The sequence below is a fragment of the Triticum aestivum genome, chromosome 4A, assembly GCF_018294505.1.
Source record: "Triticum aestivum cultivar Chinese Spring chromosome 4A, IWGSC CS RefSeq v2.1, whole genome shotgun sequence".
In the NCBI taxonomy this organism is placed as follows: domain Eukaryota; kingdom Viridiplantae; phylum Streptophyta; class Magnoliopsida; order Poales; family Poaceae; genus Triticum; species Triticum aestivum.
Window position 1 is genome coordinate 680,322,611 of NC_057803.1, and position 13,594 is coordinate 680,336,204.

The window sequence follows — 13,594 nt, forward strand, 5'->3', positions numbered from 1 at the left end:
GCAAGCATAACACATCACTCTCACATGACTTGTTCTTCTTGAAGGAACCCCACACATGTGCCAGCTTATATTGAGGAGCAACACTTTTGTGGCGGTCTTTGTCCCACTTTCGTGTATTACATGTCGATAATGAGCAGGGAAGAGAGCAACAAGTTTATTCTTCGGTCTGGAAAATGACACTAGATCTGTGAAATGACTTCGCATGACAAACCGTTTCCTGAGGTCATTGTTTGTACCATTTTTCACATAATTTAACATTTCACATATGTTAGATTCTTTGCATGACAAACCGTTTCCTGAGGAAACTCCCCTTCTTTTTTATGGAATTGGGAATCTGTTAATTCTCCGCCGAAGTAGAAGATCATTTTGAGATTTTAGAGCATATTTGAGGTTTTAATGTGGCTGTTGTCATTTTGGGTGACTTTTTGCTTAAAGGTGAGGGGACAACTAAGATGTTGGAGAAGCGGCGAATATTCAATGTAGATTGAGCACGGCTAAATTTAAACTGGGTGTAGGCTTTAGAATTTTGTAACACGATCTATTCATGTGATAAGCGAGACAACCATTTCGCAAAAAAAAAAAAAGATAAGCGAGACAATCATCGTTATAAATTGTTAGTGGCACGAGTAACAAACTGAGGTATTTTCACCCCTCACTCTGTAGATGAGCTCTTCGGCATTTCTTTTATCGTCCTAGGTGGAGTACCATCTTGTGGTTCTTTGACATACACAAAAAAAAAACTTTTCACATGATAGCCAAATGTGAGGTTTGGATCATGTACTAACGGCTAGTTTCCTCTGTTCTATAGTCGTTGATGCTGGTTTTCCCCACTCCAAGAGTACAAGTCAGAGAACAGAGTAGTTTGTAAGAATTATAATGAAACTGAATTTATAGCCCGTAGTGTGTCAGAAACTTAAGCTGAAAAGGGCCGGGCACATCCACGGGATGAGAATATATAAGTTAACAAATGAACGAATTTTATATTATATTCATAATAATCTCACAACAAGATTACATCGCAATGTCGTGTAACCTTTCCTCGATCTATAATACTTGTAGCAAAGAATCTCAGAAACGATGAAACTGTATAGACAACAGCAAGGAGAGTCGTCGCTGCATCTAGAACACGATGGCGGCGGCCACCGCTCCGGCGACCGCGACGAAGCTGGCGGCGGATGAGTACACGGCGGAGCTCGCGGGGGTGCCGTTCGGGGCGCCGATGGGGGCGCCGGAGGGTGTGGCGGAGACCGCGGACGGCGTCATCGCGGAGGGAGCGTCGGTCGGCGCGTCGGTCGTCGGGGCAGGGGGAGATGCCATCGGGGACGGCGACGCGGCGGTTGGAGGGGTGGCGACCGGGGACCTCGCCGGTGGCGCCGGAAGCGGGGCCATCCGGGGCGCCGGCATGGGGCCCTGCGCGGCGGCGGCGACTGCGAGGAGGGCGAGGATGGCGGCGACCACGGCGAAGCGAGCCATCTGGTTGTTGTCGACGGTGAAAGACTTGCCCGAGAAGATTCAGAGAGGAGAGGACGGCGAGCGAATGCTTGGGAGAGGAGAGAAGATGGTGAGCTGCGAGCTGTGAATTGGGAACGATGGAGGAGGCGCGATTTTATAGCGGGAGACTGACGATCCTAAACGTCGGTTGAGGTGGGCAACAGCTGTAACGTTCGGGTCTCGGGCTGCCGTTGGCCCGTGTATCACTGTCGCCAACGGCATCGACGCGTGAGAGAGACCAGTCTGTCAGCGAGACAGGTGGGATGCCTTCGCGGGGCGGCGCCGTGCCAGGTTTGATCCCGTCTCGCTGCGGCACCGTGTCCTGGGATCACCGGGGATAATCACTGATCACGAGGTCGTCTAACGACTAGTTTCGAGGAACCTGGTGGATCCTGAACGCGTCAATTAAAACCATTCAGGTGCGCATCAAGGTCGAGTAACCGCGCTAGCCACGTCTCCTTTTACTGTACCGCACCTCGCCTGTAAAAAGTAGCGATGGCATCGGCGAAAACGCATCCTCTTTTCCTCGCAGCCCGCTCTCCACCGTGATGCTAGGGTTCCTAGCCGCCGCCGCGCGCACAGCCGGCCGGAGCCACCTCCACTCCGGTGCCCATCGATAGTCCTCTTCGCCGTCGCCCGGAGCTGCTCCGCCCATCTCTGTCCGTTCCCGAGCGGACTCGGCCCACCCAGCAGCCCATCCACGCCGGCCGGCCGGAGCTGCGCCGCCCACCACAGCAAAGGGGTGGGGGAGGGGGGGGGGGGCGTAGAGGATGGGGGCAGCAACGTCACGCGGTGGAGGTTGCCGGTACGCCGTACTCTGTGTGCACCTCCATGGGATCCCCACGACACACGGCTCTGCCATGAGGTTGTGGTAGAGTTGGTCTTCTTCCCCGCTGGCCAGAAGATGCAAGTGTCTACCCACTTCTTTTCCTTTCTCTCTATAGATAGAAATTGTGCTCTCTCTAAGAATTATTTTTACTTTTTAATGTGTTATTACTTTTGTTCTTGCTGATGCCTTAGGCCGATGTGCTGCTTTGATTCAGTTTTCTCTTCTTTGAGGCATGGTAGTATAAAAAGTTGAACTTAACTGTTGCAGGTCACCACCTGTGGCAAAGATTAGCAGGGAGTGCAAGGTTGTTGTCGGATGCTCAGGAATGCAGCGGGAGTTCGCCTGTTCTCGGCTTCCTGTTCGGAGTTGTATAGTGCCACCCCTGTAGACTCCACTGGCAGCGGGATCCAGGTCCCCCCTGACCTCTTCCTTTGTCCTTGGTTGACAAAAACACTAAGCAATCCTCACATTTCAAAAGTGCTTCAGGTCCAACTCCAGGATATTTGATTCAGTAATCAGCTTCAGTTCCAAGTTTCAGTGCTTCAGAAATATTGGTTTTGGTAATGAGCTTGCCGAGATGGTACCTGGACATAATTTACTTGCGTGCTATAGCATGTAGAAAATTGTCTAGTTAAATTGATCAATGTACAATCTCTCGCTAATAGCATATTTTTAGAGGCCACGCTATTTTGTATAGCACGCTATTCATTAGATCTGCCTACTCCTGTATTTTCAGTTACCTGTGTGACTGAAAAAATACACTATATGTTACTATGCTATATTTCCTAAGTTATGTATAGAACCTCTGCCTATATACTTGGATCACCGGATTGTTCAATTCTTTTTATGCATCAAAACTACAGAATTACTACTTATCATTGCAGTGTCGTGTTCTGTGTATACCAATCTACCACTATAATACACCATTCTTGAATTTGGATTCACCACCTACTTGCTTTTTAGTCTGCTCGAGGTCGGCCATGGAGGTTTGGCCCGACCAATGGATGGATGGGGATGAAACCCTAGGCCAACACCCACCCATGGATGGATGGGATGGGGCGACGACGACGGCAACAACGGCCTTCTCTCGGTGCTTGCTGATGTGGTTGCCATCGACGCCGGCGACGAGTTGCAGCACGTAGACATCAAAGGTACTGACGCCCTCCATCCTCCTTCCCTCACCTCATCTTCTTCTTTTGGATTTTTTGATTTGATCCGTGCGGTTGGTTTCTGCAGGCTGCGGGTGTGACGGAGGAGCACCATGGCGGGCGTGCAGGCCATGTCTCTCTATGTAAGGCCCTCCATTCCCTCTCTTTGTTCGGGCCATGCTCAGGCAGTCTTTTCTCTTCATGGTCTGAACATGTTGGAGGCCATTATTTCTCCTCTGCCATAGTTTGCTGCTGCTGCCATGTTAACTGAGAGTTGGTAACCAATATCAAGTGATTTGGAATTTGTTGATCTGAACCATAAATGTGATGATTTATCACAATTGTCATATGATCGCAATTTTGTTGATCACATTACATCTATGTGCTGTTTGTTTGTTTGTTTGTTTGTTTAAATCCGTGCTTCCACTTTGAGGTTGAACAATAGGTTAAGGGAGCATTCCTCAATTTTTTTGGGGTCCAATGGAACAGCAGGAGTGTGGAGAATTAACGCACTCGAGGACTCTGGAATATGGATGGAGAGAACGACAGTTGAAGACATGGATATTGTTGTCCGAGCACATATAAAGGGATGGAAGTTTCTGTTATGGTTTATGACTTTTTTGTATGGCATTCATATCTTTACTGATCATTCAAGCAGTGCTACACGCATTTCCATTCAGTGTTAGTGTGAATTGCTGGAGCACAATATGACTCATGCTCATCTCCATGTCAATGCTAGGAGGAGAAAAACTACATTCAGAGGTTACGGAATGGCAATGGGTGGGTTACCTCCCAGGAGCAGATGACTGGCATGGTTAGTGATCACTAGGCCATGAATCTCATGGATCCCATGATACAGGTACATCAAGGAAATTTTAATAAGTTCATGGCACAACATATAATTTAATGTTAGCTTTCTACATTAAATATCAGGAAAAAAATTCTTGCAATTCATTTAAATGATGGTCGGGAAATTCTTGTTAAATGAATCTTAACAATAAGGATACAGTCGTCTACATTTAGTTTGCTTTTCTATTGCTGGGTAATCTTCTTATGCCATCATTTTCTGAGTATTTTTATGGTGCAGGTATCTGGTCCAGATCCGACGGAGACAAGCAAAATCGTGCTGTTGCTTCTTCTTTTGATTGTAAGTGAATCCTTTGATGACAGTGCTATTTTTTGTTGTATTAATACTGCATCTGATTCACATACTTCATCTAACCTTGTTTGAGAAATTGTGCATGTTTTTGCTACATTGGTCCAGGAAAATCCAGGTGAAACCTTTCAGGAACTCAGGACGACACGCATTGATTATATTTCATTGTGATGGCTGCTGCCGACACAGCTACTATGGGTACACGCAACTTCTATTTCGCTCGTCACCGGAAACCACCGCCCAGATCCATCTCTTCTCAACCATGCCGACGTGGTGGTTAGGGGTGCTTACAACTTGTGAGGACCTGCGTTCTCGCTGTTGATCCGTGATGGCATGGCCTCCCCGTGCCCTAGTCGCGTTCTAGCTGATGGTTTGGGTCCACCAGCGGAGGGAGAGGGGGACGACCTCTGTCGCTCCTTCTCTCTAGCCTCTTCATCTTGATGAAGCCGTAGGAGTAGAGGGGCACACGCGTAATGGATCTGCTCCAAGCACCTCAAGCCACACATCTTCAAGGTGATCACTTCATCCACATCCAATGTCAGTTTCCGCGTTTACTCCTTTTTTGGGGTGGATGGATGCATGATACTCTGATAGTAGCAGGCAGTTGTAGTACATACTACAAATTGGCACGCTGAAACTAGCCTGCAATTTTCTCGGAAATTTTTATGTCACATGCTAGTGGAGTGGATTATAACATTTCAGTGGAACAAATTGTAGGTATTTCTTGTTTGCTTCTCAAAGAAAAGGATGTTATATTAACTTGGTGTTGCTGTTCTTGGTAGGATGAACAAATAGCACCTTGCAGGCTCTTGATTTTTTCTGTGATTCCCTTTGAAAGGATATAAGTTTGCAGTTTTTCTATCAGTTCTTCTGAAGCAAACAATATGTGATGGATAGCTACAATTATAGCTTCTTTTTATATTATTGTCCTGATCGAGGTTCTTGTAAGGTTAGATATGCCTTGCTTTATATATGTTGGCTTTATCGCATTGTTAGACATTTGAAAACGTGAGGCTAACAACCGTTAGTTCAATGTTACTAGAGAAATGTGTGTGTGTGTGTGTGTGTGTGTGTGTGTGTGTGTGTGTGTGTGTGTGTGTGTGTGTGTGTGTGTGTGTGTGTGTGTGTGTCTGAAAATGATTGTATGAGGCACAATGAGGCGCTTCAACAAGGCAAGTGCGCCACAAGAACGCTCTCAGGAAGCCCGCCATTGGCGGGCCCCAGCCCCTAGTATTTCATTCAAGTACAGGGAGACTTCGCGCTAGCTGCTGCATGACATGTGTTTTATAGTGGCAAGTCACGAGTGGTGTATAACTTTGACTTATAAGAGCAGTGGGACAAGACGTTCTTGTGGATAATGAAGTCGTCTGTGGCGACTTTGTCAAATCTATAGAAGATATGCCAGTTTAGTCTCTCGGTAATGCTCACAAGGATAGGTGAGTGTATACTCATATATATAAACGTCTTCGATTGTATTGTGTTAAAAAAAAGTATAAACTAAATAGCAAATTAAGTGGTAATTTAGCTAGCAATGCATGACTCGTCAGGACCAAACCTAAATTGGTTAACCATTTCTGTTTCTTTTTTCTTTTTCGAACACAATACAAACTGAGACGCTGATATATACGCATATACACTCATTCTTATTAACGCATGCATGCACTCACAACCTACCTCAGTGAGCATCTTCAATAGACTGAGTCGATACATTATTTTGAGATTGACGAAGTCGTCACAGACGCCTTCATAGTTGACGAGGACATCTCCTCCCACTAAATGCACGTCGCCGAAAGATCTGGAATAATTCCAGGAAAATGTGAGGATCAATGTCAAATCTAAGACTTAAACTCTGTTGGGTAGAGGATATCACTGTCCTCTTAATCATTCAACTACATGTTGGTTCGTGGTTAATAATTCCTGTTAACTGATTATAGTTGATATTGTGTCTAGAAACCAACCATTGGGATGTGGGCAACATCCCTTTTATGAGTCCGATCAGGGACTGAACGCGTTACGTTTCCTTGAGCATCGAACGGACAACTAGAAAACGAGATGAAACATGCACACCAGAGATATCCAGGTTCGGGCCACCTGCAAGGTGTAATACTCTACTCCTGTTGTGGATGATATTGCTATCTTCTAGTCTAGTTGGTTACAATGCGTGTGGTAAGTTGTCAATGAATCAAGACCCTTTGCTAGGTTGTAGTCCACCCCTATTTATACTGCTCTTGGACTTCCCCTTATCGGGGCAATGGCGGCGCCAGCATTCATCCACGCCCTCGGCCACCCCAGGCAGCCTTTGAGCACTCTAGCACTGTAGCTACAATGTCCTCTGCAGAGTATAAAGGAAATTAGCCTCACGCCCCAGGCAGCCGCCAGGGCTGCCTAGGGCATGTCTCCACTGCTGCTGAGGGGTAGCCATATAACTATTACAAATATGGTAGGAAAAGTCATCCGTATCGACCTGACGTAATTGGGCATGGCGGCCTGCTCATGCCAGTAGGTTGCTACAGGATGTCTAGCCCTGTAGCTATGCATGGAGTTGGTAGCATCTCTTCGGTCCCTATGGATGTCCACAAGGGGTAGATGTAGCTCGTCGGGATGCGATGTCCGAAGACGGATGCGTCTCGCCCCATCCGGCGACTGGTACTGGTCACTGTAGCGCACTGGTGCGCATTGACGCCTCTGACAAGTAGATTCTCCGGTTCCTTCATGGAGAAGGAAAAATGCATCGTGGGGGTTGGTGCTTCACGGATGGTTCTGCAGGAACCGCTTGTCGGGAGCCAGAGCCCCGCCAAGCAGGATGGTCCTTCATGGGGCTTGTTAACGCGGTGCAGCTTGTCGGGCGCCACTGTCATGGCCTAGCCTTCGTCGGCCCGGGTTACCCCGGTTCTCTTTGAGCCGACGGTAGCCCCCGGGCCCATGTCCTACGTGTGGCCAGCGGGAGGCGCGAAAGGAGATGTGGCCTGAAGTCCTTGGAGGCCGGACATGTGGCGCTCGACGCCTGAAGGTGGGAAATAGCGCCCATGATTCCGCGTCGGTTTGCATTAACTGCGGTGATGATGACTGGCGAGTAGGAAGGAAAACGATCCCTCGGTCCCCACGCCACACATGTCGCGTGACCTCGATGCGGGGGGATAGTGGGACACCACGCCCTCAACCGCCATGGGGTTGCCGCATTGCCTTCTTGGGTCATAAAGAGGGAGAAAACCGCAGCCGCTCGCCCCTTTCGCCGCTTTGTATTCTGTCCCTCTTGCTGCCTTGCTCCACGCCCGTAGTCTAGCAAGAAAACTCTGGTCTTAGAGCATCTTCTTCTCCTGCTTCCATGGTACCACACAAGGCCCCGACGGTTGCGGAGAAGGGGAAAGGCAAGAAGAAGAAGGCGGCGGAGCCTCCTCGGGCTCTAATATGTCATTGTTGGCCGCCGACGAGGATATGCGTCGCCTTCCTCGCTGTCGGGCTACTGCCACCTTTTTCGGCTTCTTCCTCGCCATCCTAGAACATTACCAGGTCCAAGTACTTCATCTCCATCTACAACACAATGGAGGAGCAATGCATTAGAGATGAGGTGTAGTATGCTGCAAAAGAAAGAGGTGAATTCTAGTTTTTATCCCTACTTTGACATTTCACGCAGATGCCACAATTTTATTGTTGTTCATCCGGATTACTCCATTTAGTGAATGCTTTAACATATTTTACCCCATTTTCAAAAATTTACTCAGCAAAAAAAGAGATGAAATGCGGTACAAAATATGATATGCATTGAACATGCAAAATGTACAAAACCATTTAGATGAATCTTAACTAGAGAACGTGCACTTAATTAGCAAGATGGTACAAGAAACACTAGTTTTTCTTGCGAATCATCTCAACGAGTATGGAAAACTAGGTCATTTTACTTCTCTATCAGCACAACATAACACATCGCTCTCACATGACTTGTTCTTCTTGCAGGAACCCACACATGTGCCATCTTATATTGAGGAGCAACACATTTGTGTCAGCCTTTGTCACATTTTCGTGCATTACGTGTCGATAATGAGTAGGGAAGAGAGCAACAAGTTTATTCTGGGTCTGGGAAATGACACAAGATTTGTCAAATGACATCGCATGACAAAGCGTTCCCTGAGGCATTGTTTGTACCATTTTTCTCATAATTTAACATTTCACATACTTTAGATTCTGTTGTAAAAATACAGGAGACTCCCCCCCCCCTTAATAGAAACAGGGATTTGCTAATTCTCCCCAGAATTAGAGGATCATTTTGAGATTTTAGAGCATATTTGAGGTTTTAATGCGACTGTTGTCACTTTGGGCGGATTTTTGCTAAAGAGATGAGGGGGCAACTAAGACGGCTGAGAAGCGATGAATATGTTGGAAATATGCCCTAGAGGCAATAATAAAATGATTATTATATTTCCTTGTTCATGATAATTGTCTATTATTCATGCTATAATTGTATTATCCGGAAATCGTAATACATGTGTGAATACATAGACCACAATGTGTCCCTAGTGAGCCTCTAGTTGACTAGCTCGTTGATCAACAGATAGTCATGGTTTCCTGGCTATGGACATGGGGATGTCATTGATAATGGGATCACATCATTAGGAGAATGATGTGATGGACAAGACCCAAACCTAAGCATAGCACAAAGATCGTGTAGTTCGTTTGTTGTAGCTTTTCTGGATGTCAAGTATCATTTCCTTAGACCATGAGATTGTGCAACTCCCGAATACCGTAAGAGTGCCTTGGGTGTGCCAAACGTCACAACGTAACTGGGTGGCTATAAAGGTACATTACAGGTATCTCCGAAAGTGTCTGTTGGGTTGGCACGAATCGAGACTGGGATTTGTCACTCTGTATGACGGAGAGGTATCTCTTGGCCCACTCGGTAATGCATCATCATAATGAGCTCAATGTGATCAAGTGGTTGATCACGGGATCATGCATTACGGTACGAGTAAAGTGACTTGCCGGTAACGAGACTGAACAAGGTATTGGGATACCGACGATCGAGTCTCGGGCAAGTAACGTACCGATTGACAAAGGGAATTGAGTACGTGATTGATTAGGTCCTCGACATCGTGGTTCATCCGATGAGATCATCGAGGAGCATGTGGGAGCCAACATGGGTATCCAGATCCCTCTGTTGATTATTGACCAGAGAATCGTCTCGGTCATGTCTGCTTGTCTCCCGAACCCGTAGGGTCTACACACTTAAGGTTCGGTGACGCTAGGGTTGTATAGATATGAGTATGCAGTAATCCGAAAGTTGTTCGGAGTCCCGGATGAGATCCTGTACATCACGAGGAGTTCCGTAATGGTCTGGAGGTGAAGAATTATATATAGGAAGTGTAGTTTCGGCCATCGGGAAAGTTTTGGGGTCACCGGTATTGTACCGGGACCACCGGATGGGTCTCGGGGGTCCACCGGGTGGGGCCACCCATCCCGGAGGGCCCCATGGGCTGAAGTGGGGAGGGGAACCAGCCCATAGTGGGCTGGTGCGCCCCCCCCCCCTTGGGCCCTCCATGCGCCTAGGGTTGGGAACCCTAGGGGAGGGGGCGCCTCCACTTGCCTTGGGGGGTACTCCACCCCCTTGGCCGCCCCCCCTAGGAGATCCCATCTCCTAGGGCCGGTGCACCCCCCTAGGGGGCCTATATAAAGGGGGGAGGGCAGCCGCACCTCAAGCCTTGGCGCCTCCCTCTCCCCTGCTACACCTCTCCCTCTCGCAGAAGCTCGGCAAAGCCCTGTTGCGTTCACTGCTGCATCCACCACCACGCTGTCGTGCTGCTGGATCTTCATCAACCTCTCCTTCCCCCTTGCTGGATCAAGAAGGAGGATACGTCATCTGCTCCGTACGTGTGTTGAACACGGAGGTGACGTCCGTTCGGCACTTGGTCATCGGTGATTTGGATCACGGCGAGTACGACTCCATCATCCCCGTTCTCTTGAACGCTTCCGCTCGCGATCTACAAGGGTATGTAGATGCACTCTCCTCTCGCTGCTAGTTGACTCCACAGATTGATCTTGGTGAAACGTAGGAATTTTTTTTGTTTTCTGCAACGTTCCCCAACAGTGGCATCATGAGCTAGGTCTATGCGTAGTTACTATGCACGAGTAGAACACAAAGTAGTTGTGGGCGTCGATATTGTCAATTTGCTTGCCGTTACTAGTCTTATCTTGATTCGGCGGCATCGTGGGATGAAGCGGCCCGGACCATCCTTACACGTACGCTTACATGAGACCGGTTCCACCGACTGACATGCACTAGTTGCATAAGGTGGCTGGCGGGTGTCTGTCTCTCCCACTTTAGTCGGATCGGATTCGATGAACATGGTTCTTATGAAGGGTAAATAGAAATTGGCAATTCACGTTGTGGTTTTGGCGTAGGTAAGAAACGTTCTTGCTAGAAACCTATAGAAGCCACGTAAAAACTTATAACAACAATTAGAGGACGTCTAACTTGTTTTTGCAGCAAGTGTTTTGTGATGTGATATGGCCAAAGGTTGTGATGAATGATGAATGATATATGTGATGTATGAGATTGATCATATTCTTGTAATAGGAATCACGACTTGCATGTCGATGAGTATGACAACCGTCAGGAGCCATAGGAGTTGTCTTTATTTTTTGTATGACCTGCGTGTCATTGAGAAACGCCATGTAAATTACTTTACTTTATTGCTAAACGTATTAGCCATAGTAGTAGAAGTAATAATTGGCGAGCAACTACATGGAGACACGATGATGGAGATCATGGTGTCATGCCGGTGACAAGATGATCATGGAGCCCCAAGATGGAGAAGGAGCTATATGATATTGGCCATATCATGTCACTATTATTTGATTGCATGTGATGTTTATCATGTTTTTGCATCTTGTTTACTTAGAACAACGGTAGTAAATAAGATGATCCCTCATAATAATTTCAAAAAAGTGTCCCCCCCTAACTATGTGCCGTTGCGACAGTTCGTTGTTTCGAAGCACCACGTGATGATCGGGTGTGATAGATTCCAACGTTCACATACAGATTTACACACGCAATACACTTAGGTTGACTTGACGAGCCTAGCATGTACAGACATGGCCTCGGAACACAGAAGACCGAAAGGTCGAGCATGAGTCATATAGAAGATACGATCAACATGAAGATGTTCACCGATGTTGACTAGTCCGTCTCACGTGATGATCGGACACGGCCTAGTCAACTCGGATCATGTTATACTTAGATGACTGGAGGGATGTTTATCTAAGTGGGAGTTCATTGAATAATTTGATTAGATGAACTTAATTATCATGAACTTAATCTAAAATATTTACAATATGTCTTGTAGATCAAATGGCCAACGTTGTCCTCAACTTCAATGCGTTCCTAGAGAAAACCAAGCTGAAAGACGATGGCAGCAACTATACGGACTGGGTCTGGAACCTGAGGATCATCCTCATAGCTGCCAAGAAAGATTATGTCCTAGAAGCACCGCTAGGTGACGCACCCGTCCCACAGAACCAAGACATTATGAACGCTTGGCAGACACGTGCTGATGATTACTCCCTCGTTCAGTGCGGCATGCTTTACAGCTTAGAACCGGGGCTCCAAAAGCGTTTTGAGCGACACGGAGCATATGAGATGTTCGAAGAGCTGAAAATGGTTTTCCAAGCTCATGCCTAGGTTGAGAGATATGAAGTCTCCGACAAGTTCTTCAGCTGTAAGATGGAGGAAAATAGTTCTGTCAGTGAGCACATACTCAAAATGTCTGGGTTGCATAACCGCTTGACTCAGCTGGGAGTTAATCTCCCGGATGACGCGGTCATTGACAGAATCCTTCAGTCGCTTCCACCAAGCTACAAGAGCTTTGTGATGAACTTTAATATGCAGGGGATGGAAAAGACCATTCCTGAAGTATTTGCAATGCTGAAATCAGCAGAGGTAGAAGTCAAAAAGGAACATCAAGTGTTGATGGTGAATAAAACCACTAAGTTCAAGAAAGGCAAGGGTAAGAAGAATTTTAAGAAGGACGGCAAGGGAGTTGCCGCGCCCGGTAAGCAAGCTGCCGGGAAGAAGCCAAAGCATGGACCCAAGCCCGAGACTGAGTGCTTTTATTGCAAGGGAAGTGGTCACTGGAAGCGGAACTGCCCCAAATACTTAGCGGACAAAAAGGCCGGCATCACAAAAGGTATATGTGATATACATGTAATTGATGTGTACCTTACCAGTGCTCGTAGTAGCTCCTGGGTATTTGATACCGGTGCGGTTGCTCACATTTGTAACTCAAAGCAGGAGCTGCGGAATAAGCGGAGACTGGCGAAGGACGAGGTGACGATGCGCGTCGGGAATAGTTCCAAGGTCGATGTGATCGCCGTCGGCACGCTACCTCTACATTTACCTACGGGATTAATTTTAAACCTCAATAATTGTTATTTAGTGCCAGCTTTGAGCATGAACATTGTATCAGGATCTCGTTTAATATGAGATGGCTACTCATTTAAATCCGAGAATAATGGTTGTTCTATTTATATGAGAGATATGTTTTATGGTCATGCTCCGATGGTGAATGGTTTATTCTTAATGAATCTCGAGCGTAATGCTACACATATTCATAGTGTGAATACCAAAAGATGTAAGGTTGATAATGATAGTCCCGCATACTTGTGGCACTGCCGCCTTGGTCACATAGGTGTCAAACGCATGAAGAAGCTCCATACAGATGGACTTTTAGAGTCTCTTGATTATGAATCATTTGACACGTGCGAATCATGCCTCATGGGTAAAATGACCAAGACTCCATTCTCAGGAACAATGGAGCGAGCAACCAACTTATTGGAAATCATACATACTGATGTGTGCGGTCCAATGAGTGTTGAGGCTCGCGGTGGCTATCGTTATGTTCTCACCCTCACTGATGACTTGAGTAGATATGGGTATGTCTACTTAATGAAACACAAGTCTGAGACCTTTGAAAAGTTCAA

The 13,594-nt window shown here is 46.8% G+C and overlaps 1 protein-coding gene and 1 long non-coding RNA gene across 7 annotated transcripts; one reads left to right on the plus strand and one right to left on the minus strand.

Annotated features, from left to right (window-relative positions):
* Positions 1-960: 960 nt before the first annotated feature.
* Positions 961-1,592, minus strand: LOC123083093 (arabinogalactan protein 1). Its single transcript, XM_044505227.1, has one exon. The coding sequence runs from the start codon at positions 1,471-1,473 to the stop codon at positions 1,120-1,122; it is 354 nt and encodes a 117-aa protein (XP_044361162.1). The 5' UTR covers positions 1,474-1,592; the 3' UTR covers positions 961-1,119.
* A 305-nt stretch (positions 1,593-1,897) lies between these two features.
* LOC123088091 (uncharacterized) lies at positions 1,898-5,543 on the plus strand. 6 transcript variants are annotated; one of them, XR_006441688.1, is made up of 8 exons: positions 1,898-2,356; positions 2,588-2,731; positions 2,807-2,880; positions 3,284-3,471; positions 3,557-3,611; positions 3,914-4,327; positions 4,556-4,615; positions 4,733-5,543. It is a non-coding gene; the product is annotated as an uncharacterized lncRNA (long non-coding RNA). The 6 variants fall into 6 exon arrangements; XR_006441689.1 differs by having other exon boundaries at positions 1,898-2,296; XR_006441690.1 differs by having other exon boundaries at positions 1,898-2,731; positions 3,961-4,327.
* Positions 5,544-13,594: the final 8,051 nt, after the last annotated feature.